Here is a 24,502-nt window from a genome sequence, read left to right on the forward strand (position 1 = left end):
AAGATACTTATGCAGCTAGACCAGGATGCTAGCAGCCGGACGTTGCAACGGTACCATGCAATCACTCCAATTCAAAAGCACATGATGGATTTGTCTACAGACTCTAGCCCGTAATTAGCTCCTGCACATGTGAGTTCCAGCTCAGACTCGTCTCTCGGCTAAACACGCCCAGGTACAATGTCGCATTCCGACCAATTAAAGCACATTGGGTTAGCTTCCGCGGGGCGCTTGCCGGCTCACCCACATGCGCGTGTGATGTCATGCCGCCTGCGGTTCCTGCCTGCCTGCTGGCCTAGCCTTGTCCATTTATTCTCCTGCCACCATGATTCGACACCATCTGCACTTGTGCCCCCCTTTGCACACGTTGGTGACCGCATTGGGACGAGCATTGCCATCACCAAAACAATTGTCATCGCCTGCAGGCAAGTGGAGCGGCTAGCCAGTCTAGCCTGAACCTTTTGCTCTTTGCTGTCCTGTCGCTACCATCATCGCTCTGTCACTGCCCGAGTCTGCACGTGTTGTTGACTTCCAAACTGCGCGACCCACCGAGCCATCGATCCCATCTGTATGCCTGCTGGGAATATGGCGGAAACTACGTCCTCGCCTCAAGACAAAGGCGGTATCGCGCCTGTGGGCATGGTCATTGAAGAGCCGTCTTTTCCGAATATCCTTGGCCATGAACCCAAGACGACACCCCATGCCACATCCCCCGTCGAAGATACCCCGGCTACAGAAATGGCACAGGAGAGCGTCTCGCGAAAAGACTATGGAAGTGGGACGCATGCACCCTTGGAAACCACGTCGAGCAACCAAGACTACTTTACCTCGAAGTCACGTCCAGCACAACAGCAAAGATGGGCGACCGAGCGACCAAAGCCCTCCGTAAGGCACTCACTGCTCACAAAGGAACAACAGACACAGAAGAAGAGGCCAGCGCAGCCAGACCGACACGCGACCATAACATTTGACGCCGATACCGATTCTTCAGACTCCTCCGACGATGAGGATGTCTACTCAGGCAACAAAAGTCTTGGGCATGCTGACGAGCTTACTACTCAGACGACTCGTAAATCACGTCCCTTCTCCCGATTCCGAATCGCCAACGAACACTTCAATACAAAGGCCAGGGTTTCAAGAGCAGACGGACGGCTGAAACTGAGCATTCTTGAAAAGAACTTGGGTAGTGGATACATTGCAAAGGCTCTGGGGACTATTGTCAAGAAGCATGGCAACGACGAGGACCGAGGCCCAGAATCCTATAACGACATAGACGCCACCAAGGTCGCTCCGGAAGATGACGAGATGGAACACAATCCTGCAAGGCGGGTGAAGCTTAACATTGTTATCATCATTATCGGATCGCGCGGAGACATTCAGCCCTTCATTCGGATCGGTAAGATCCTAAAAGAGGATTATGGACATCGGGTTCGTCTGGCCACACATCCGGCTTTCAGGGACTTTGTTGAAAAAGACTCGGGCCTGGAGTTCTTCTCGGTTGGTGGCAACCCAGCAGAGCTGATGGCTTTCATGGTCAAGAACCCAGGTCTTATACCCAACATTGAGACGATAAAAGAGGGAGAGATTGGCCGCAGGAGAGCGCAGATGTACGAAATGTTCCAGGGCATGTGGCGGGCATGTATCAATGCGACGGATGACGAGACTGACACGACCAATGTAAAGATGAGTAAGTCATACCTGTTTCCCTTGCGAAGAGTTCACAAGGAAGTGGGACCAATTGGTAATTGGGTCTCGTGAAGTAACGCCAGAGATCATTGTCTTTCTTGAGCTAACCTCCTACAGTGGGTGACAGAGCTCCTTTTGTTGCTGATGCCATTATTGCCAACCCTCCCAGTATTGCACCGCAGCATATTGCTGAGAAGCTGGGTATTCCACTCCACATGATGTTCACGTAAGTACCAGAACCCATGCACAAGAATTGCCATTGACGTATCCAAGCTTTCCATACACACCTACAAGCCAATTCCCTCATCCGCTCGCAAACATCAAATCCAGTAATGTCGAAGCGACTTATAGCAACTTCATTTCTTACCCGCTAGTTGAGATGATGATGTGGCAGGGTCTAGGCGACCTTATCAATCGTTTCCGTACTCAAATCCTTCATCTCGAGGAAGTCAGTAAAATATGGGCGCCAGGCCAACTGTATCGACTCAAGGTCCCATACACATACATGTGGTCTCCAAGCCTTATTCCGAAGCCAAAGGATTGGGGCCCAGAGATTGACATTTCTGGGTTTGTTTTCCTCGACCTTGCGTCGTCATTCAAGCCGCCACCCGAGCTGCAAAAGTTTCTAGACGATGGACCTCCCCCTGTATACATTGGGTTTGGTTCGATTGTCGTCGACGATCCAGACGCATTCACAGAGCTCATTTTCGAGGCTGTCAAGCAAGTCGGCTGTCGCGCTCTAGTATCCAAAGGCTGGGGTGGCTTCGGTTCGAACGCTGATTGCCCAGACAACGTCTTTATGCTGGAAAATACCCCTCACGACTGGCTATTCCCTCGCTGCAGTGCTGTAGTACATCATGGTGGAGCGGGAACTACAGCCATTGGCCTCAAGTGCGGGATACCGACTATGATTGTTCCATTCTTTGGTGACCAGCCTTTTTGGGGTGCAATGGTCAGCAAAGCAAAGGCAGGCGCGCACGAATGCATACCCTACAAGAAACTCACACCTGAGCGTTTGGCTGAGGGCATCAAGCAGTGCCTCACAGATGAAGCCAAGGAAAATGTCAAGAAGATTGCTGACAGCATCGCCAAAGAGGGTGACGGTGCACTCAACGCTGTGCGCTCATTCCATCGGTCGTTGCCACTTTCAGGGGAGGGAAGTATGCGATGCGACTTTCTCGATAACCGCGCTGCTGTCTGGAAGATCAAGAACACGCACGTCAAGCTGTCTGCGCTGGCCGCTGAGATATTGGTTGAGAAGAAGAAGCTCAAATGGAGCGAGCTACGCCTCGTCCGTCATTATGAATGGAACGACTTTGGTGGACCTGGCGAGCCCATCACTGGAGTCTGGGGCAGTCTCATGAGCTCTTTCTCGGATGCTGCTGCCGGTGTCGGCGGTATGCCTGTCGAAATTGGCAAGAGCATCAGAAAGAGAGAGAAGATCAAGGAGAAGAAGCGAAGGCTGCAAAGTCGCAATGCCGACAAGAAGACTGTGCGCGCAAAGATAGGTGCAGGTACCTCTGAGCAAGTCGAGCAAGATGTGAAAAATCAACAAAATGGTGGTAGACCGCAGCCTACCCGCAACGAGACGACCCTTTCGAAGATATCGGAGCCTAGCGAAGACTTGGCTGATGAACTTGGACGCGAGGCTGCTTTCGGCTTCCGAAAGACTGGGCATGCCATTGCTCGCTTCCCTATGGAAGTGACACTTGCAATCACTCAAGGTTTTCACAATGCACCCCGCTTATACGGCGATGAGACGGTCCGCCGTCCGCCTCGTGTCACTGGGTTTCATTCTGGGACACGCGCTGGTCGTGATGAATTCCTGTACGGTGTCAGGGACGGTGTCTCAGGTCTTGTCATGCAGCCATACCATGGGGCGAAAAAGAATGGAGTGATGGGTGCCTTGCGAGGTGTCGGCTTTGGAGTTGGTGGCTTTGTTCTCAAAGATATTGCAGCTTTGCTCGGACCCATGGCATACATGATGAAAGGACTAGACGCCGAATACATGAAGCGCTATCAGTCAACCAGCTACCTCCGCCGTGCACGCATTGCCGAAGGACAGCAGGAAATGTTGATGCTGACTTCGACATCGCGCAATGCAGCTCAACAGGCAAGCACAGTAAGTGTCGAGAAGAAGGAAAACATCGAAGAAAAAGTCAGTGTGCGTTGGAACGCGCTCCAAAATATCATTGCAGAAGACAAGAAGCGACACAAAAATGGCCTTGTCGGTTCACTCACAGGGCGGGGCGACGAAAAAGATGGGCAGCGGGTAGGTCGCAAGAGCACCGAAGTATCGAGAAAGGACACCCGTCGATCCATGTCCAAGGGACGAGCTAATACGCGTGCGCCCAACGACAAGCCGAGACGAGTGCATCCCGACGAGCTAGCCAAGTCAGAGAATCAGGGTGCAGCAAAGAAGAGCATGGAGGGCAAGCCGCGAGTCGGCGTGAATAGGATGAGTACTGCGCCCACGACGACGGTAGAACGGAATCAACATGGGGACCGAGATACGCTGGATGTTCCTTTTGTACAACGTGGTGGTGAGGGTCGTGAAGGGAGGAATAGCTGCGCTGCACTTGATGATGATGGAAAATCGGAGAGTACAAAAGTAGGAAGCGAGATGGATGAGGGGATAAATCCGAGACAGAAGGTAGATGGTGTGGCAGTGGAGAACGGGACGATGACAGTGCATGTCGTCTGAGGGTGTTTCTATTATTCATTTTCCATCTTCACTGGTTTCCCCTTTTGTAGTTATTGAGATACCCGCCCCCCCCCTTTTTTTTTCCTTGCCATTCTATATTTTCAATTGTAATTCACGTGTCTTTTTTATTTTTCTTCTTCTTCTCATTGTTGAATAGTCTGGTAGAAAGTTAATGCATGTACTTGGTGCAAGTAACAAAGAGCAGAGGAGTGAGTGGTATGTTTTTTTCTTACTCAAAACGGCCAAAGCCAGGATATCAATATTTCCCATGTCTACAGATTCGCTTTTAAATGACTTTTATGCAAAACACCACACCAACACATAAACCAATGTCCAAACCAGGTCACGTCTTTACGGTCTCGACCCAACCTTCTCGATTCCGAGCTACCTTTGACATATCACCGCCCGCCAATTCCTTTGCCAGACCATCTTTTGCGCCCCTCCGTCGAGCACGCTCACGCACGGATTGCTCGTCCTTTTCGCACTCCTTGATTGCCTCTACGACTTCCAACTCTTCAAACCGTGCGTCTTGGAGATTGAGCTTTTGCCACTGGGGATGCTTCTGGCAGCGCTTCTTCAGACAAGCCGTTTCTTTGATTTCAATGCCCATTGTGTCGACGCCGCTTGCGTCTGGTATTGAGGATACTTGCTCGTCGGTGGGGGAGAGGGTCGAGTATTGGAAGACTGCACGGCCGTGCTTGCTGTTGCGCCAGAGGAGGAACTCTGCGTCAGACCAGCTTAGTCGTGAGTCGTAGCCGCAAAAGTCTTTAATCTTGATCTTTTCGCGGTCGGCGAGACGAACGGCTTGCTCTTTTGCCATGCTGACGAATTTTTCTCGGTCCTTGAGTACTTCGAGTCTGTCCTTTAGCTGTACTTTTTCTTTATGTAGAGCGGCTAGTCGGTCGGTTTCGGCGGCAGTCAAGGCAAGATCCTCGCCATTGGAAGGGAAATTTGAACATGAGGGGGATGCTGTTTGTGGAGGGGTGAGAACGCCAGTCCCTAGATTCTTGAATGCTTGGATATTGGGGGACGCGTCGACGAGGGCCTTGAGGTCTTTTGCTCGCAAGGTGCCGCCAAGCGGAGTAGGCTCTTCTTCATCAATGGGTTCGCCGTCTGTCGTCTTCTTTTTCTTCTTTTGTTTTTCCCTTGACCCATTTGCACCTTTCGCGCCGGCTGTCCGCTGCAATTGTTCCGACATGAAGAGGAGTCCGCAGTCGTCGGAGCAATACTTGCTTTCCTTGCCCTTTGTAAGACGTGCAGGTTTCCGACACCCGTCCCGCCTGCACATAGGCTTCCATGTGGTATGTCCCCTTCCGTTTTCTTCACATAGTGGGCAGATGAATCTATCAACTAGCTCTTCGTCCGCCTGCTTCATGTTGACGCAGTCGCCATGGAACCAGTCGTCACAGCCACCATCGCAGCCAATCATCCATCGGTGGTTGTCCGGCTTCTTGCAGAGACAGTACAGATTGTGATCTTCGGAGGACTCGCCGTCATCGTCGGAGCCGTGAGCCTGTGACGAGTTGTCGGGGGCGGGCGAGGACTCGAGGGGGGTGCCGGCATGGGAGCTTCTCTTGAAGCCGCGGGGAGGGGGTTTTGGGACGCGGGCAGTGGGCGTGACGGAGCGCGTGGCGCCGTCGTCGGTCTCGACCTTGCGCTTCTTGTTTGGCTTTGATGTCTTTGCCGTGCCCTTTTTCCTGACGGCAGAGGCGGGAGCTGGTCGCTTCTTGGCGGAAGCCGGAGCAGGCTTGGGCTCCACAGGCGACTGGAGACCGTCGGCGCCCATCTGGTTTCTTCTGCGCAGCCCCAGATCGCTCTGCTTTGCAATCTCGAGCGCCTTGAGGGCATCCGAGTCGACGTCCTCGCCCGGAACAGAGGCCTGTCGGTCTGGGTGCGCTGGCCCGGCTGCTGGCGTATTTTCACGCGGCGTGCCCGAAGGCTCATGCTTGATCGAGGGCTGAGGTGAAGGCATTGCCGCTGTTGAAGTCGCGTCGTGCACTTGGTCCTGCAAGGCGGCGGGCTCTGTGTGAGCGGCGGGATACTGCTGCCCATTGCCCAGCGTGGCCAGCGTGGTAAGGGCATCGGTGGCATCGTCGGTCGAGGTAGTCGTCGTCATGGTGTTTGGTGTTTGGGTTTGTGATGGTGATGTGCTTGTGCTTGTGCTTGTGGTGGTCATGTCGGCGCAATGGGCGAGCGATGGGCGGCGGTCGGGGTGGGCGTCGTGATTGAGGAGAGAGTCGATGCTGCTCATGGCGGCCAAAGCAGTCATGACGCGAGGGCTGTGGAAGAGGCCGACGCCGTAGCCACGACGGCTGAGGCTGCCTCGTTCCAAAATGGTCCCGTCCCGTTGGCCTTGGCGCCCTGCTTTCTTTCTTTCTTTGTCCTTCTCTCCACAACCACCACGACCACTCCACCTCACCCCAGCCATCTGGTCATTTAAATGGAAAATACCACCACCGCTTGTCGTCATGCCCACGTGTCGGCCCTCTTCTTCTCTTCTTGTCAGCCACATGACTTGCCCTGGTGTCCATTGCGAATTCTCACATGGTACAAAATTAACTTTGCTCTAAGTCGCCGCAATTTCCCTTTCCCAGCAACACCATACCATTACGCCATTTTTGAGAAACCGGCAAAAATGGACGATCTAACATGTTGACTTTTGAGGATTGCATAATCCAACACTTCTTCCGTGCAATCATAATCATTGCAGAAACATCGGTATAGGCAAACGAGTAAACCAAGTGATTGCAACAAGTCAAAACAACACAGGAAAGTCAATCAATATTTGTGTCTATGGATTACGATTGGAACATTAAGGGCTACCCCGTCATCTGCTGAGCGCAACAGACATGATTAATCTCGACTATCGCTCGTTTGCTTTCAAAACTGCTCTCCACTGTGCTGCCATAGTCTCACCCACAGCTTCTTCCAAACTCTCAGCATCTCTACCATTTTCTCCATGCTCAAAAACATGCACCGGACCTAGTCTACTGTCCTGGTGCCGATATGGTGACCATGGTAGTTTTCCATAACAAAAGTCCAACCACGCAGCTCGAATCTGCGCCACGTTGCCTGCATGCGGACCTTGCAGTTCCTTGGACACCAGATCTGAAGCCACATCAAAGAGAAACACGTCGTTCACGGCGTGATTGGCACGTCCGAATGACCAAGCCCACTTTTCATATGGATTTTTACAGCGAATCTCATAGAGTAGGACGTTGGCAGGGTGGTGGGCTGCGATATGCAGAGGCGGAACCCTGAATGCCACATCGGCCAACAATTCTGCCCACTTGTACATTCCAGACGAAGGATGCTTAAGATAGGGTGTGAGGTCGTACACTTCCGTGACACTGGGATATGCGTCTGGAAATGTTTCTGGAGAGACAATCATGCCGTTGGATGATGCAAGGTCATAGATTGTTGCACGCATCCGGTTGTCGGGTGCGGGTTTCATTGATGGTATATCGTCTAAGAGAAGTAACTGTGTGAGATCGGCCTACAACTTGTTGTTAATACACGGATATGCACGGTACGCCATCGAAAAGAAGAAAGCCTACCTCAAAATCGCAAGCACCTATCATAAGATCTGGTGCCGCTTCGTCTTTGTAAAGATGGGTAATACTCTGCATGGTCGCCCCTGGGATCCAGTCGCCATCAATATATGGATGGTATATGCCAGCTGAAATAGGTTTGACAAGTTCTTCAACGGGTATAGATTGCAATAATGCTACTGAATTTCCTTCTGGCTTACTGTTTTCATTAGAGTGTCTGGACACGTATGCGGCATACTTTTCCTGTTGGTAAGGCATGGGCATGGGGCCGATGCCTGTCAGCGTCCCACTCGCCAAAATCGCTCTCTTGAACTTTCGAGCGGGAAAGATACTTAAATAATGCGCTGAGCTTCCTCCGGCACTTGTACCTTGAATGGTCACGTTTCCAGCGTCACCGCCGAAGCCGGATATAAATTTGTTGCACCATTCTAGTGCCTGCCGCTGATCGTGTAATCCGTAGTTGCCGACTGCCTCGCCGTGTTCTTTGTTGAAAGCCGCAAGTTCTTCAGATGCAAGAAATCCCAGTGGTCCCAGACGGTAATTGCAAGAAACCACTACAATTGGTTGGTTTCGAGCTGCACTTGCGCGTACAAGATTCGTCCCATCGTAGATCTCGCGTCCAGCAAGTTGAGTAGACTGTTTTCCACCCACGAACGCTCCGCCGTGGATGAAGAAGAAAACCGGAAGTTTTCCTGCCGAGTCGTCCTCAAGGCTGGATCGAGGAACGGTAATATTGAGATTGAGACAGCCGAATTCGTCCTGTGTGGGCTCCGGCAATGACGGGAAATCTTCTGGTAATGATCCTTCCCAGTAGAAAGGGAAGGGCAATGGCGGTTGCGGACAATACGGTCTATCTTTGTGTCAAACTTAGGAAGATGCGATTCTTATATGCCGCTAGCTTACCCAGATCTTCTGGCATCAAAAGGCTGTTGTGGTAGTGACTCCAGAAGACGCGCCTGGCGAAACCGCGCCGGAATGGTAGCAAACGGGATACCGCGGAATTGAACTACATCGTCCCCTCTCGCGAGTCCGATAAGCTGCCCGAGGTCTTTGTGTTCCAGCCTGTATTCTGGAAATGAATCAAGAGCGTCATCTTTTGCAATAATCATGATGGATTTTGTCGTTTGAAGAGATCTTGTCGGCACGATCAATCAACTACGTATGCCAGTTCAACAGTAAGCAACGAGTTCTGTGAGACGATACATATATTGTCGATATAAAAAGAAGGTAAGCATCTCCATGTCGTTCCACAAATGCAACAGTCGCGTGGCCTGGGCATATTTCGGCAGTTACATCTGCTCCATGCTCCGAGTCGACTATTACTCCACACCGCGCTATGCCTAAATTGGACAATCCCCGCAGTCGAATGAACAGACTTTCGCTCGCGCGACCGGCCTATCTACACTCGACCAGGAGTTCTTCATACGACCCGGAATCATGCTTTGTTCTCTAAATTTCGATGCTAGTGGCGTCCCGACCCCCGCCTCTCCAATATTTCACGTGCCGATGACCCCTTGGCCATTTGGTCTGGGGAAAATCTGGGGTAGGTACATGCACATTATTCGTACTACATAAAGACGCGATTTGCTCGCCAGGATTGAATATCTACCCAACGCCATCTTTCAACTCCTTCATCAATCATCTTACTCAGACATCATGGGGACATCTGTTGTTGATGCAACGCATGTTGCGGTGCAGCGTCGATCGTGGACTTCGCACATCATCCACAACCCACGATTGATCTTCTCCAGCTTCACACTCGCGCTCGTATTCTTTACTTTTGGCTTCGATGGTTCCGTCATGGGCGGGATTCTCGCAATGCCCCCTTTCATTCACCAATTCGGAACTGGCAAGTCCCCCAAAGGACCAGTTCTCACGTCTACCGATATAAGCGTTATGACCGCTGTCCCTACTACTGGATGCCTTCTCGGACTTCCTCTCGCAGCATATTGTGGAGATCGATGGGGACGACGCAAAACCCTCATCTTTGGATGTGTCTTGAGTGCTGTAGCTGCAGCGATCCAGACGTCTGCCTTTGGCATGGCACAGCTGGTCATTGGGCGTTGGCTGGCTAATGCAGCCATCTTTCTTTTCATCGTAATGGGATCGACCTTCTTAGCCGAAATCGCACCAGACGAGCTACGTGGAGTCCTCATTGGACTGTCCATCGTCACCATTGACGCAGCAGCGGTGCTTTCCAACGGAATCAACTGGGCTGTCAGTACCGATATGACTCAATTCGCCTACCGATTTCCCATGGGCTTGCAAATCGCCTTTCCTATCGTTCTGGTCATTGGCTTCATCTTTATAGATGATTCTCCAACCTTCTACCTGACTCGCAGTGAAGACTCGCGAGCCCTCAAGAGTCTACGCACGGTGCGAAGAGGATACAACGAACAGGAAATCGAAGCAGAGTTTGCTGCATTAAAGGCACAGGCAGCGTTGAGGGCCCAGGATGTCGAGGTACCGTGGACGCACATCTTCCAAGGAGTCAATCTTCGCCGCACGTTGCTGGCGCTTAGCATTGCCAACATGCAGCAACTTTCTGGCATCGTGTTTGCGACCAACTACGCTGTGATTTTCCTCGCTACTATCGGTAGCAAGATAAGCCCGTTTCTTCTTGCCCTAGCAACCTCGATCTTGGCCTTTGGCGGCGCGATAGCAGGCCTGTTCGTAGTAGATGCGGTCGGTCGACGTCCACTGGCGCTGACTACATTCGTAATCTTGTTCTTCATCAACCTGGTTATCGGTGTCTTGGGGTTCACCAACTACCTTCACAACCAGAGCCTTAGCCAAACCATCGCCGCTTTCTGCTGCATGTTTGCTTTCTTCTTCGCCGCGGGCTTCGGGCCATTGACATATGTCGTTTCTGGAGAGATGCCAACTGCTCGCTTGCGAAATAAGACGAGTGCTTTTTCCTTCTTCGTTCTGGCCTGCTTCTCGACTGCTGTCCAATACATCTTCCCGTACATTGCCAATGCTCCGTAAGTTCACCTATTCTGCTGTCCTTGAGGGCTTTTAGTGATTGCAGAGATTCTAATAAATCATCAGTGCCAACCTTGGACCCAAGACTTATCTTATATTTGCGGGATGGATGCTGGGATGCATTATTGTAACTTTCTTCTGGTTCCCCGAGACCAAGGGACGGACCCCAGCTGAGCTGGATGAGATGTTTGAGGCGCGCATTCCTGCGCGACAATTCAAAAGTAAGGGCCTTGTTTCTTTTGGCAAATGCAAGAAAATTTTGCTAACTGAATCATAGATTATGTGTGCAGTGTGAATATTGAAAACTTCATGAATGAAGATAAGGCTGGGGTGGAAGTGACGCAGATCGAGAAGCTGTGAGGCGTATCCTCTCGGCTCAAGAGATTGTAAATAGGCCGACTTGGCTCGAACGGTCCTTAGCAAAGGTGACGCTTTGGATTTTCTCGATATGGCTGCGTCGTGAGGAGATATCCTAGATGGTAACAACTACAATAATGCATGAAACGTTTTATCGATGTATACTATGTTACAGAATGTCCACATCCACTTACTGGAAAAGCCTTTTACATCCCAAGCCCGTCCTTGCTCTTTAAATCCTCATTGTAATCGTTTTCCTCATAATTACTCAAGCAAGCTCCAAATCACACAGCATCCGCATAAACGGCCTCAAATACGGATGTTTCCCGCCGCGAAACGACGCGAAAATTACAAGAAACCGATTGACGAAATCAGCTAAACACGGAGTACTTTTCGGGTACACTATCTCCTCATCCCAAGCGCTTCCTTCTCCCTCATTCAAAGCGGGCTCGATTACCGACCCCACTGGCCAGGATAGAATGACATCTCGGTCAGAACCGAGCGCAGCACTCGCCAAATGCGGCATCGCAGAGCCAACCTCCATCGGCTGTGTCGCCTTAATCGCACTGGTAACGATATCGTAAAGTTTCTCGACCTTGAAAAGCGTGAGCTTCGACAATCGACGTCAATAGATAAATGGGAGCTACTCACCAGTCCGATGCCATGGCATTCCAGGGATGGCATATCGAGGGATTCGCACGTGTCGATACTATCGTGTGCGATTGTTAATGCGTAGTCTGGTCTCATCTGCGCTACTGCGTTTTTCTCGTGCAGGAACCCGTGGCGGGAGCCGAGGTCCCACAGGATGTGGCAGATCCAATGTCTCGTAACCAGTACATCGGCTCTTTGGGCATCGTTTGGGGATTCGCGCGTGGACATGGGTTCGGTGTATCGTTGCAGCAGTGTGGAAACGGTCTTTGCGGAGATGTGGGTGGGGCTTGCGTCGTTCCAGCATTGGTTGCGCCAGCATTTCACGAAGGTGGAGTCGACGAAGTCGATTAGGTCGACCATGTAGCCGAGGCCTGCGATGGCTTTTTCGTCGGGTTGGCCGGAGTTGGTGGAGAGTTGGGTTAGGGTTGTGCGGACCGTGTGGAGGCGGCTGCTAGTGAGGAGGTAGTCGTTTATGGGGCTGTCTCTTTGAATGGCGTATACGCTGTTATTATGCATTAGTTATAGCGATAGGGGATAGAGGGGGGTGGTTTTGTATGGCCACGTACCGATGAATTACCGTCAAACAAAGAAAGGTCCTCAACCTCCTATTTTTCTCGTCCCGGGAGATATTCTCGTACGTTTGCGGACCATCCAAGCCCATGGTTTCAGCCAAAGTAATTGCTTCTCGAAGCCGAAATCTAGCAGCGTGATGATTGCCCTTAGAAAACTGACAACCAAACAAAAACACGCTTGTGAGAACGTGCTCCAGGACTGGGTTCTCGCCAAAGTCGGCGTGAGAGTGCAATCGCACGGCTTCTGCGAGTAGCCGTTCTGCTTGATCGATGTTAATCGACGAGCGGGGGTTTTCAGATCCTTTTTGCATCATCTGGAAGACGGTCAAGGCACTGATTGCATGAATCAGTGCGTTGAATGACTGGTCGTATAGGGGTCTTTGAGCATGTATGTTATCGAGCAAGTAGGAGCGCTCAAAGAAAGGCATTGACGCGTGAAGTCGGTCTAGGAAGAGATTGATAATGTGAAAGATGCTCTCAGTGGTTGCAGGACGTGAAATCTGGAGAGTTGTTTCGAGAGGATACCCGAAGTTTTCATCATCCATAGGCCATGGCGGGTTTGCGATTGGCTCTGGTATCGTGTTCACATGTAATGAAGGGACATCCCCAAGCGGGACAGCATCTCCTCTTACTGGAATTGTAATACTAGGGGCCATGCTGAACTTGATCCAGTCGAAGCTGTCAATATCGGCATGTTGGTTGATTGATAGGAGAAAGTCGTCAATAGTCTCGCTTGCCGCTACAGTACCAATATTTTGAACATCTATCGTTTCGGGCGATGAACTTGCTTGTCCATCTTCAAACTCTCTCTCGATGGAAATATTGAGATTGGGCGTCTCGAACCTTGAAGAGCTTGAGGGTGTTTCATTTGCAGCGGGTTTGGTGCCTGGTCTTGATTCTTGTTAGCATCGCATCTATCGATTTCAAGGCTTCTTGTATCAGTAGCCAGGCCATTACAATAACATATCAACTATCACGGCATAAAGGTATTGGAAAGACCCACATGAGTTGTGTGCGTCGGCGATACTGGGATCGGCGCTTGTATGTACATGGTCTATGATTTGCAACACATGTATGGCAGGGTGCATGTCGACTACACTGCCGAAACAGGTATAGTTAGATTGCTTGTTGATAGTTCAAGGATGGGCCATCAGTAAACCTACCTTGTTCTTATGCACAAAACATTGATCGCATGAGCGTGGTTGGACAGTTCGGACGAGAGTGCTGTCGAAAATGACCTCTTCACCCATTGTAGCTACGCAAGCAGCAGAAGGTAAAACATCAGTTATCTAGCCGTGAGCAATGCATCCAGTCGCTACGTCGCTCTGCTGAGCTGTGGATCGTTGTATGGCACGGATGATGTCGTATGTCCTGTCAGACATGCATAGAACTGCAGGTGGTGTTTGGCACCTCATCACGTGATGCTCGTGCGCCCCACGGGGTAATTGCCGGGGTCCCATTGACAACGCAAATGCCGAACCCGCGACATTACCCACTCGACGCGCCAGCCCCGCTCCTTAACCCTTCTCGTCGAATCTCCATCTCGCGACGAACCGCATCTCGACCAGAGCTATAACTGTTTGGGCAAATTCCCATGATCCGACGTCGAGGCTCTTAGTATCACGCCGTGGGTGTTTTGAACACCTAGCCATTGACTGCAACGCCCACCCTATCCTGTAACAGCACACACCCGTAGCTGCCGTCATGGTCGCCTTGAAAGACTTTGCCGTAACTACCCAGGATGATCTTCTTAATGGAATGAAATCTGATAGACTACATCCCTCGATTACTCTCCTTCCGAGTTTTTGGCGCAATGACTTCACACATGCTAGTAACCGCACCCCCGACTACTCCTTTCACGTTCAAAAAGGTGCCCGGAGTGAGTGTATTCTCTACCCCTCTGGTCTCCGAAGCGACACCTGAACCGAGTGAACGATGGCGACCACGCCTACATCTCGTGGCTCCTCGTGGTTGGCTCAACGACCCTTGCGCCCCTGGATACGACCCGGTCAATAAAAAGTATCATCTGGGTTTCCAGTGGAATCCAAACAGCACAGAATGGGGCAACATTTCCTGGGGTGCAGCAGTATCCCACGATCTTCTCACATGGAAAGTCTCAGATCGCCCATCTATGCAGCCCTCTGCACAGTGCGATTCGGGCGGTGTGTTCACCGGCTGTCTGATACCCACTGCAATCGATGGTTCAGAGAGCGGCGTCCTGACAGCAGCGTATACATCAGTGTCTCGTCTCCCAATTCACTACACGCGGCCATATTTCCGAACATCAGAGGCAATCGCTTTGGCTACATCAACCGACTCTGGCAGGACATGGATTAGACATGCGAAGAACCCTGTCCTCGCAGAGCCCCCGCCGGGCATCGACGTGACCGGCTGGCGAGATCCGTTCGTAGCTCCCTGGCCGAGCATGGATAAACTCGTTGATCAGCATCGAGTGAACCGAGACACCAGATCATTGTATGCTGTCGTAGCCGGAGGAATTCGAGGGAAGACACCGACAGCCTTTCTCTACCAAGTGGACGCAAATGCGCTGGATGCATGGCAATATCTTGGCCCTTTGATTACCCCTGGCCTGAACTTTTGCCCTTCGCCTCGCTGGACAGGAGATTTTGGCGTGAACTGGGAGGTGAGTAATTTTGTATCCCTGGCAAGTGCAGATGGCAAGGCATGCCGCAACTTTCTCATTTGTGGCGTCGAAGGTCGGTTAGCTACCGACGACATGATTCGCACCAAAGGCAACTTCCGGGCGACCAATGCGCAAATGTGGCTTTGCGGCAGCCTCGAGACTGCGCCGGGTGTGCATATGAAGTTCCGTTTCGGAGGCAGATTGGACCATGGCCTGTACTATGCTGGCAACTCGTTCTGGGATCCGCAAACACAGCAGCAGGTCATATACGGCTGGATTCGCGAAGACGACCTCGATGCAGAACTGCGTCAGCGACAAGGATGGACTGGTATCATCTCCTTGGCACGAGTTCTCAAAATGCAGGCCTTGACGGGTGTTACCGGAGCCTTGTCGTCTCCACTTCAATCTATCGGTTCCATCGAATTGGTGCCTGAAGATACACATGGCTCGAGCTTCACTGCTATCACGCTGTGCGCAGTGCCCGATCCTCGATTATGCAAGCTGAGAGGCTGTAGGTTTCCCTCAAAGGAAACTCCGGAGCAAAGCCCCGGAGGTATCTTTGTGTTTCCTGTAGCCTGGCGGCAGTGGGAGATGGAACTAGAATTCAGACCAGAAGAAGGCGCTGCCAAGTTGGGTTTTGATATTGTACATTCAGCTGGTAAGTACGTGGATGAGACAAAAAGAAATTCGCGGACTAAGGCAAAGCTTACAGCGGAATTTACCCGCGTTTACTTTGATGTAAATGCGGAGACGATTGTCATTGACCGGAGTTGCTCCACATCTCTAGATGGGATCCGAACATGTCAAGAGGAAGCGCCTCACACGCTGTTCACGATTAGGCAGCGGGGCAAAGACAGCCCCTTTACCGAAAAGGGGATACTCGAAACCTTGAAGTTCCACGTCTTGTACGACTCCAGCGTGCTTCAGGTGTTTGTGAACGAACGCACAGCACTGACCACAAGGGTTTATCCCGCTGGCGGGACGAGCACGGGTATCCGCCCGTTGGTGGAGCGAACATGTTATCATTCTAGCAACACTGGAGGGCCAAAGTCTCGGGCTTGGAATATGGCTCTGTGGCCTCTCTCGCTTTCTGTCTAAAGGGGCTCGTCAGTTGCCCCTGTGATGTACATAGAAGAAGTGGGCAGGTGTGCCTAATCTACTTACAAACCACCCTTTGCGATAAGTACGTGCATAATCGCTCTCGCTCCCGTGAAGCCATTGCTGAATCGCGTGAGTGCATATATTTCGGATCTGATATCCGATCACAAAGTGCAGGCCTGCCAGGGATGTGGATGCGCTCTTACGGGTGCACTAATGGCACGCACACGCGCTTGGGCATTACTAAGTAAGTACTAGTAAGTACTAGTAGTACGTAGTAGGAGTAGCGCCAACACCTCCGACCCTCCGACCCTCCGAGCCCCGTCCCCCGAAACCATCTCCTTCACTCAGCACGGCCACCCAAGCGCATGGCAAAGCAGGTACACAACGCCGCAAGGGAATCGCGCCATAATGCTGGTCCATGCAGCATGCGAGAAGTCTCTTTGCCTTACTATATTGTCGCCAACATGCCATTCTCCTTAACCTCACCCATGTGGCCTTATGTGTGCTGATCTGTCTCTAGGGGAGCTTAGCTTACTAGCATGTGATCCTTCCCGTCATCCCCATCAACAGCCACAGCGCCATCAATGCTGGAGCCCAACTCGCCTATCATGAACAGGGCCAAGCGCATGTACGCGCGGTATGACCATTGCACCCCGGCTTTCTTCCCAGCACATAGTGCTGCTGAGCCTGCCATTCAACAATAATACTCGTATATCAGATCCTACGCATCATGCTATCCTGGAGAACGGACATTCAGCTCGGAAACATCAACGCGAAGTGACTTTGAGAAGTGCCAGAAAGAGCCAGTCATAATTAGGGCACTGGTTGACGGGCTATCAGCGAAAACCATGTAAATGCATACGTACTCCAGGCTACCATGAACGCTAGGAGAATGATTGGAGATGAATGGAGGTGCGCAACAAGCGCAACCATTGCGATGCTGGCACCTTTGCCAAGCACAGTGTCTTCACATTCCTGAAATATCAGTACCTTCAGCTGAAACATGGCATGAGGAGGATATGCGGCCAAGGTGTCGTTCTCGTGAGCACATAAAATGCAAGGTGCGTTACTGCTGCACGGCTTGACTCGCTGCAGGCTTCCCAGCAAGGTGGCGCTGCCATTTTGTAAATACGGAAATATGGACAATAGGCGAAAATGCTCCACACCGCGACTCACATACTCTTTCGGCTACTATGCCTGCTGTAATATCCCCAGTTTCATCATGGCTTGCATGGCCCAGAGCAGTGTGCCCAGTGTCACAAAGGTCGGGACCTAAGTGTTGCTGTATGCCATTCGTTGGTGACGACAAAGTTGGACCAGTATTTTGGGGTTGATGAGCCCTTGACCCGAGCCAATCACTCTTTGTTGGCAAGTAGACTTGGAGACTGATGGCTGCATGGCCATTTCACTGCGAAAACCTGATGTGTGCCCACCTGAGTAGGATACGTGCCGGCTTGGCTGGATAGCTGAATTGCGAATACAGCAGAACAAGCAATTATAAAAAACGCTTGGCTGCAATACTCTGGAGAGCCTGCTGTGCTTGGGTAAGTACATGGGCGAGGAACGAACCGTATGGGCAGATACGAAGTGTAACTGAACAGTCCTCGCTCGCTTGATGAAAGTTTGTCAACTGTTGGGAATGATGCGCACAACAAGAAGCACCCGTTGATGCTCCAGAGCAGTCACACGGGTCAGCATCGATTAGCAACGTGCTGGTAGGAACTATAAAGTTTATCTCGTAGGGCTCAGACAAGGAGAGGCAACATTGGCATGGTCCCTAGGCCTCCAGCTAGTGACGCAACCAAGCCACGCATGAATGAATTCCGGGGTCAGGCACATGTTGCTAAGTACTTAGTGTAAACAAGGTCGGTACTTGTGCGCTCTCTGGTTCGCGAACGGTGAACAGGGCGTACAAGCTTCGTGTGCTGAGTCGTGCAGTATGTCGAATCTCAGCGATACCCGACTTGGTTAACCAACCAAGCATGCAGATGTACATATCAGGAAATCAGCACCACGCTGCGGCTGACCTTGTCCCGCAGACGCGGCATCGTGGATCGGACAGGATCTCCGCAAGCGACTTGGTCGTGTTCCAGTGACCAAGCCGTCGGAGGGGGGCCATTGTGTGGCGCGGCGCATGCACATGCAGGTCATGGCCTGACATGCAAAAGCGCGGGCGAGGCCATGAAAGTCGCAAATGGGCGCAAATGAGCAGCAGAATCACATTTCAAGGCACGCCATTGTTGGACGCCCAAATCCGCGACCCCAAGCACTTGGCCAACCGTACGGCGTTGCGTGCATGGCCAGCCTGCCCGCGCCAATCACACAGCCTCGCCACCGACCCGGGGAAGATGATCCGGCCGCCTGTCTGGAACGGCGTCCCCCTTTCTCTTTCGCCATCCCGTCCATCTACTACGCTTGGTTCTATCTACACTGCACACACGGACACACGGACACACACACCTTTCCCACCTCTTGCGATCACCCGCAAGGTTTGCCATGGCGAGGCGGCGCGTGCCATCGGCTGGTTTTGCCCACCCATATTCCTCGTTTACTCCCCCACTCCGCAGACCCCCCTCATACCCTATCTTCTGTAGATTAATCCCTTGTCCTCATGTGCTCTCCATGTCTTTCTCGCAGATCATCGTCATCTGTTCCGTCCGGGCTCGCACCTAGTTAGAACACCCTCACCCCTCCTCCAGGCACCCGTCGCCTCCGCCATGGCCCAAGAGAAGGAGATAGGCATCGTCGGTGGTGTCACTGCAAGTCTAGGCATCTTGATGACCATGGCTGCTTTTCTTGCCATCTCAATGTACAACGTTATCGAGATCATGTTCCTGATCTTTGCCGTCTTCAAGCAGCGCACAGGACTGTACTTTTGGAGCTTCTTCATTGCAACCTTCGGCATCGCTCCTCACGCGATTGGATTCGTCCTCAAGTTCTTCCAAGTCACCAAGATGGATCTGTTGTCAAGCGCCATCATCGGTGTCGGTTGGGCATGCATGGTCATCGGACAATCCGTCGTCCTCTATTCGCGTCTGCATCTGGTTGTTCGGGACAAGGCTCGGATTCGCTGGGTTTTGTACATGATCATCTTCACTGGCGTCGTCCTCGGCGTCCCACTATTTACCCTAGCCATGGGCGCCAATTCCAAGCATTCCGCTCGCTTCCTCCCCGGTTTCTTGATTTATGACAAGATACAACTTGTCGTCATCGTTGTCCAGGAAACAATCATATCCATGATTTACATCTACGAGACGGTCCTCCTGCTTGGTGGCCATGACGGCAAGGCTCCGAAGCCCATCAAGAAGCTCCTCAGACATCTCATCCTTGTCAATGTCATGGTCCTGATCTTCGACATCACCCTTCTCGCCGTCCAATTCTCAGGCCACTACCAAATCCAAACAACCTACAAGACAGCCGTGTATAGCGTCAAGCTCAAAATCGAGTTTTCAGTCCTCAACCGCCTTGTCAGCATCGTCAAGCACAAAGACTTACTAAGCAATAAAAGGACACTCGGCACCAATTCCCTCAATCTCAGCAGATGGACCGGAATCAAAAAGTCACACCACGACACGGGGGATAGCAGCACAGGCCCCTTCACCAAGATGGACGAGTTTAGCTTACAATGCCAGAGTAGAAAGGAGTCTGTAAAAACGTTTGAAGCAAGCGTCGATCACATTGGAATCATGCCGCCGGGAAATGGTAGCATGCCAGATTTAGAATCAGGGACGAACCAGCTATTAGCGCCTGAAAAGGCAAAGTCGATAGAACTTACGCAACGGCTGCGATGACAGGAGTCTTACTGCGTGCGCTTGTATTTGTACTACTACAGGATAAGAACCCTTTTCCAACTAAAAAGTAAAATAATGAATTTCCGTACTACTCCAATGCTTGTTGACCCACGAATGCTTCAATCTGTCGATTACGTTTCTCCCCGAGTCGTCCCATCCTTTCGGTCTCAGCGTGGTGAGTAGCGTACGTTGGCACTACCGACGACTTTTTCCCATATAAGCAAGACGCACAACGCATTACACATTCATGCCGAACTCAAGAAGAGCATCAATGCTCCGGAACAAATTGCTTCCCTTACCTGCTTTCTTGCATACGCGGTATCTCCCCCCGATTAATTAGCAGAACCTCCCCACTGCAAAGCACAATGCGTTGTATTATCCTCAGACCCTGAACCGTGTTGATTCGAGAAGGGAAGGAATGAGCGGTTGGCTCTTTGAGAGACGCGGGGTTAAGGATGGGGGGCATGGCTAAGCGATCATGCTATTGCGAGGGGGATACTGAGGTCGATGGGATTTATACGGTTCTTTCATGATGTTTTCTTACGAGGATTGGAAGTGTGGGACACGGTGAAATCTGAGCACCAGGCTTGACTGCGATGGTTATGGAGTGTGATGTGTGCAACGCTGGAACGACGGAGCCTTTTGAAATCTTTTCTTGAAGTGCAGGCTAGCATACCTTCTGCGGGGTTTTTTTATTTGTTTGTTCGGGTTTAATGTCCTATCGAAAGGTTTCCCTTGGGGTATGGGGACGGGCGGAGGCCAGGGCTTACGGTGTTGCAGAACCGCCTGGTTTCGACTATTCATGGGGAGTACAACTTCTGCTGTACTGTGGCAATGGCACCTGATATACTAATTATGCATAGTGCTTTGGCGAATATTCTGTACTTAGCCCAGCTGCTCAGCAACTCCATCAGATTCATTATTGCACTAACTCTATGAGATCGCCAGTCTGTTTTTGCTAAGTTCTTGGTTCCGGTATTGCGCCGTAGTATGCTGCTTAGGGTGGAAAAGCTTCGTTCCTTCAGGCTGGGCAATGGGAATGCGATACCACCTACTCGAAATCTTTTCACACGAAAGCTGTGTCGTAGCTATCTTACTACGAAAGACTGTAGCTAGATCGTTCTCATATTCGAAAGATTGATCATGGATTGAAATCTTTTGACTCGTGCATCGAGTTCTTGCCCTTGGTTTGTAAAATATCCTGGGGCGATGTCCCCGCAACCCATGCGGAAAATCATATCACAGAACCCATGAATCTAATGGCGGTTTGGAAAGTGTGGTTAAATGTCGTTGTATTTGTTGAGAACTTTAAACAATTCCAAAATACTAGTTTTGTGCATGATGATTTTGATCCTACCATCTCGCGCCAGCAAGACACACCCTCGTGCTACTACTAACTCAATAAGTACTCGTGAAATTTTGCTAGCTGGGAACCTTCAAAAATTATCAAAGGAACAAGGTTAGATGTCGTCTGAACTGAGTAGCAATGCAACTACCATTCGAACTGCCGCATCTGCCGGGGAACTATGTATACGAAGTGGTCCTTGCAATGTTACCAGCCGTATCAGGGATAGCGCCTTACCTTATCAGCCTGTTGCCTTTAACCTCGGTCTAGTTTCGATCTCGATCCCGTTAGGTGTCGGATTTCTCCTTCAACCGTTGCTCATCTTAACTCAAGTATCTCTAGCATCATCGGTCTACTTACTACTCAAAGGTGTCACAGTCAGGAACTCGTTTGCCAAGTAGAGCGACAACCCATGCGGCAGTTGGCTCCGTGCAACCATATTAGCTCAGCGCACTTTTGAGATGTTTGGGCAACGTTATTGGCCAGTTAATATAATTCTCCCCATCAACCTGGAGTCGCCGCAAATGAAAACATATATGGACCCTTGTTATTCGTAGACATGCCATTCGTGGACTCGACCAGGAATTGTGATGCAACACTTGTTCACACGCTCGGAACACGGATACACAGTCGAGTTGGAGACTTGAGTCCGGCCCTAGGGTTGGGGACTTGGGGTCGGGCGTTTCCACTTCGCTGTGCCCATGTGCCATCTCGTTATTGATGAAAACAGTGGAATCCAAAGGGACAGAGCCTTGGCGTAGTATAGGAAGCATGTACCCCGCCTCATTACTCGTGGGATTCTAACTTTCCCAATATGTCGGCCTCCGCTTCCGCCCTCTTGGCTTTCTATTCAAGCGGATTTTGATTGTGATACCTTGGTCGTGTCTTGGCTCTCAGCGTTGTGACAAGGGAATAAGAGGAAAGCAAATCCATTCATAAAGTCGTGAATCTATTGCTTATTAGCTCTCGACCATCGATCTTCCCGAGTACCAGGAAGTCATCATGCGCGCCTCTACTCTCGCACTCGCCGTTGCCCCCGCCGTCGTTCTCGGCCAATCTCCTCTGTACGGCCAATGTAGGTCATTCCTCAAATGATCTCTAGATGGTAATGGTTTATTGATCTCGCTTCGAATAGGTGGTGGTATTGGATGGGGCGGCTCCACGACCTGCGTTTCCGGCTCGGTGTGCAACAAGGTCAAGTAAGAGCTCTTTCTAATGAGTCACAGAGATGCTTGAATGAATATTTCGCTTATCATTACTTCCAGTGATTACTACTTCCAGTGCGTTCCTGGTACGGGTGGTGGGTCCCCCGCTCCCACTACTACTGGCAATAGCAACCCTGCTCCTACTGGAGGCAATGGTGGAGGAGGTGGCAGTGGTGGAGGCTCAGGAGCTGCAGGTGGATTGCATGAGAAGTTCAAGGCCAAGGGAAAGATCTACTTTGGCACTGAAATCGACCACTACCACCTGAACAACGCCCCTCTCATGACGATCGCCAAGAACAGCTTTGGACAGATCACCCACGAGAACAGCTTGAAGTGGGATGCTACTGAATGTGAGTGCCCAACTTGTACTTTCACCCGGGATCCATGATCGTAAACTGACTTCTCTTCGTATGTAGCATCACGTGGAAAGTTCACATTCACCAACGCTGATAACGTCGTCAACTGGGCCACCCAGAACGGAAAGCTCCTGCGTGGTCACACACTCCTCTGGCACTCGCAGCTGCCAACATGGGTTACGCAAATCAACGACCGCGCTACCCTGACCTCCGTCATCCAGAACCACGTGACACAGATCGTCACCCACTACAAGGGTAAGATCTTGCAGTGGGATGTCGTGAACGAGATCTTCGCCGAGAACGGCCAACTTCGAGACAGCGTCTTTAGCCGTGTCCTCGGCGAAGACTTTGTTGGTATCGCTTTCCGCGCCGCACGCGCCGCTGATCCCAACGCCAAGCTCTACATCAACGACTACAACCTGGACATTGCCAACTACGCCAAGGTTACCACTGGTATGGTCGCACACGTTAACAAGTGGGTGTCCCAGGGCATTCCCATTGACGGTATTGGCACACAAGCCCATCTTGCCGCACCTGGCGGTTGGAACCCAGCCTCCGGCGTCCCCAACGCCCTCAAGACACTGGCTGGCGCCAATGTCAAGGAGATTGCCATCACTGAGCTCGATATCGCCGGCGCCGCAGCAAGCGACTTCCTGACTGTCATGAACGGTTGTCTTGCCGTTTCCAAGTGTGTTGGTATCACCGTCTGGGGTGTCTCCGACAAGGACAGTTGGCGCGCCAACGACCGCCCTCTCTTGTTCGACACTAATTACCAGCCCAAGCAGGCTTACAACACCTTGGTTGGCGCTTTGTAAGAAGCTTCTGGACTTCAACCGGGTATATAGTGGGGTGCAGTTAGATGGCTAGTGTGTTCTAGCTAGGTGTATATAGCTTCTTTCTCGAATCCTATTGCTAAGCTTACTATTGTTATTTTAGATGATTTGGTATTATGAATGGATGCGCAAGATTCACATTGATCATAGGTTTCTTATGATGTATTGCAATAGCGTGGCGCACACTCTCTACAATTCGTAGCGAACTCAAACAAAGTGACTTCTTGATTCGTTCATACAACAGAGAGAGGCTTTCGTCTGATGCCAAAAGAGTGTCGCCATGTTCTAATTAGCAATACCAATTAACCCTCTGGAGGCGGTATACACCGCCCCACATGGCATAGGGGTAAAAGTTTATTCGACAAGACAAATGCTTTACTTTTTTTTTCTTTCAAAAAGGGACATCAAACCTATTCGTTATAGAGTCTGCAAAAGGAAGAAGAGCGCCATGGCATGTATCAAGGATGAAACAATGGTGTATGCTGTGAAACTGGAGATGGAATAGCAGCCGTTTAAATATATGTAAAATACTGCTGGGTGTTCTGAATACTTTTTCTACCAGCCGTAAAACTTTGATTTTTTTTACTTTTCGTTTCACACGTAATATTACAAGGTCCCAGTATCGAATGTCATACCCATTGGGGTACAGGCGTGGGTTAGATTGACGGCTTCGGTGTTGTTTCGGTAGTACTGCACTTGATGAATCTGGTATGCATCATCTGAG

At 51.0% G+C, this 24,502-nt stretch overlaps 8 protein-coding genes across 8 annotated transcripts; 5 read left to right on the top strand and 3 right to left on the bottom strand.

The window, feature by feature from the left end:
- Positions 1-582: 582 nt before the first annotated feature.
- COCCADRAFT_94417 (glycosyltransferase family 1 protein) lies at positions 583-4,387 on the top strand (the record flags this gene model as incomplete). Its single annotated transcript, XM_007713467.1, has 3 exons — positions 583-1,684; positions 1,801-1,909; positions 1,957-4,387. The coding sequence occupies 3 exons, from the start codon at positions 583-585 to the stop codon at positions 4,385-4,387; spliced, it is 3,642 nt and encodes a 1,213-aa protein (XP_007711657.1).
- Positions 4,388-4,730: 343 nt separating this feature from the next.
- COCCADRAFT_94378 (uncharacterized protein) lies at positions 4,731-6,656 on the bottom strand (the record flags this gene model as incomplete). Its single annotated transcript, XM_007713468.1, has 1 exon — positions 4,731-6,656. One exon carries the CDS (start codon positions 6,654-6,656, stop codon positions 4,731-4,733), a length of 1,926 nt encoding a protein of 641 aa, XP_007711658.1.
- Positions 6,657-7,250: 594 nt separating this feature from the next.
- On the bottom strand, positions 7,251-9,047 carry COCCADRAFT_4510 (uncharacterized protein; the record flags this gene model as incomplete). The annotated part of the gene is made up of 3 exons (XM_007713430.1): positions 7,251-7,883; positions 7,945-8,788; positions 8,842-9,047. The coding sequence occupies 3 exons, from the start codon at positions 9,045-9,047 to the stop codon at positions 7,251-7,253; spliced, it is 1,683 nt and encodes a 560-aa protein (XP_007711620.1).
- A 547-nt stretch (positions 9,048-9,594) lies between these two features.
- COCCADRAFT_25753 (uncharacterized protein) lies at positions 9,595-11,283 on the top strand (the record flags this gene model as incomplete). Its single annotated transcript, XM_007713437.1, has 3 exons — positions 9,595-10,922; positions 10,990-11,144; positions 11,201-11,283. The coding sequence occupies 3 exons, from the start codon at positions 9,595-9,597 to the stop codon at positions 11,281-11,283; spliced, it is 1,566 nt and encodes a 521-aa protein (XP_007711627.1).
- Positions 11,284-11,548: 265 nt separating this feature from the next.
- COCCADRAFT_36229 (uncharacterized protein) lies at positions 11,549-13,048 on the bottom strand (the record flags this gene model as incomplete). The annotated part of the gene is made up of 3 exons (XM_007713469.1): positions 11,549-11,875; positions 11,932-12,433; positions 12,498-13,048. The coding sequence occupies 3 exons, from the start codon at positions 13,046-13,048 to the stop codon at positions 11,549-11,551; spliced, it is 1,380 nt and encodes a 459-aa protein (XP_007711659.1).
- Positions 13,049-14,328: 1,280 nt separating this feature from the next.
- Positions 14,329-16,245, top strand: COCCADRAFT_94419 (glycoside hydrolase family 32 protein; the record flags this gene model as incomplete). Its single annotated transcript, XM_007713470.1, has 2 exons — positions 14,329-15,805; positions 15,860-16,245. The coding sequence occupies 2 exons, from the start codon at positions 14,329-14,331 to the stop codon at positions 16,243-16,245; spliced, it is 1,863 nt and encodes a 620-aa protein (XP_007711660.1).
- Positions 16,246-18,965: 2,720 nt separating this feature from the next.
- Positions 18,966-20,039, top strand: COCCADRAFT_36231 (uncharacterized protein; the record flags this gene model as incomplete). Its single annotated transcript, XM_007713471.1, has 1 exon — positions 18,966-20,039. One exon carries the CDS (start codon positions 18,966-18,968, stop codon positions 20,037-20,039), a length of 1,074 nt encoding a protein of 357 aa, XP_007711661.1.
- A 2,347-nt stretch (positions 20,040-22,386) lies between these two features.
- On the top strand, positions 22,387-23,885 carry COCCADRAFT_25757 (glycoside hydrolase family 10 protein; the record flags this gene model as incomplete). The annotated part of the gene is made up of 5 exons (XM_007713438.1): positions 22,387-22,459; positions 22,520-22,583; positions 22,650-22,939; positions 23,006-23,756; positions 23,882-23,885. The coding sequence occupies 5 exons, from the start codon at positions 22,387-22,389 to the stop codon at positions 23,883-23,885; spliced, it is 1,182 nt and encodes a 393-aa protein (XP_007711628.1).
- Positions 23,886-24,502: the final 617 nt, after the last annotated feature.

Source organism: Bipolaris zeicola (assembly GCF_000523435.1).
Source record: "Bipolaris zeicola 26-R-13 unplaced genomic scaffold scaffold_61, whole genome shotgun sequence".
NCBI lineage: Eukaryota > Fungi > Ascomycota > Dothideomycetes > Pleosporales > Pleosporaceae > Bipolaris > Bipolaris zeicola.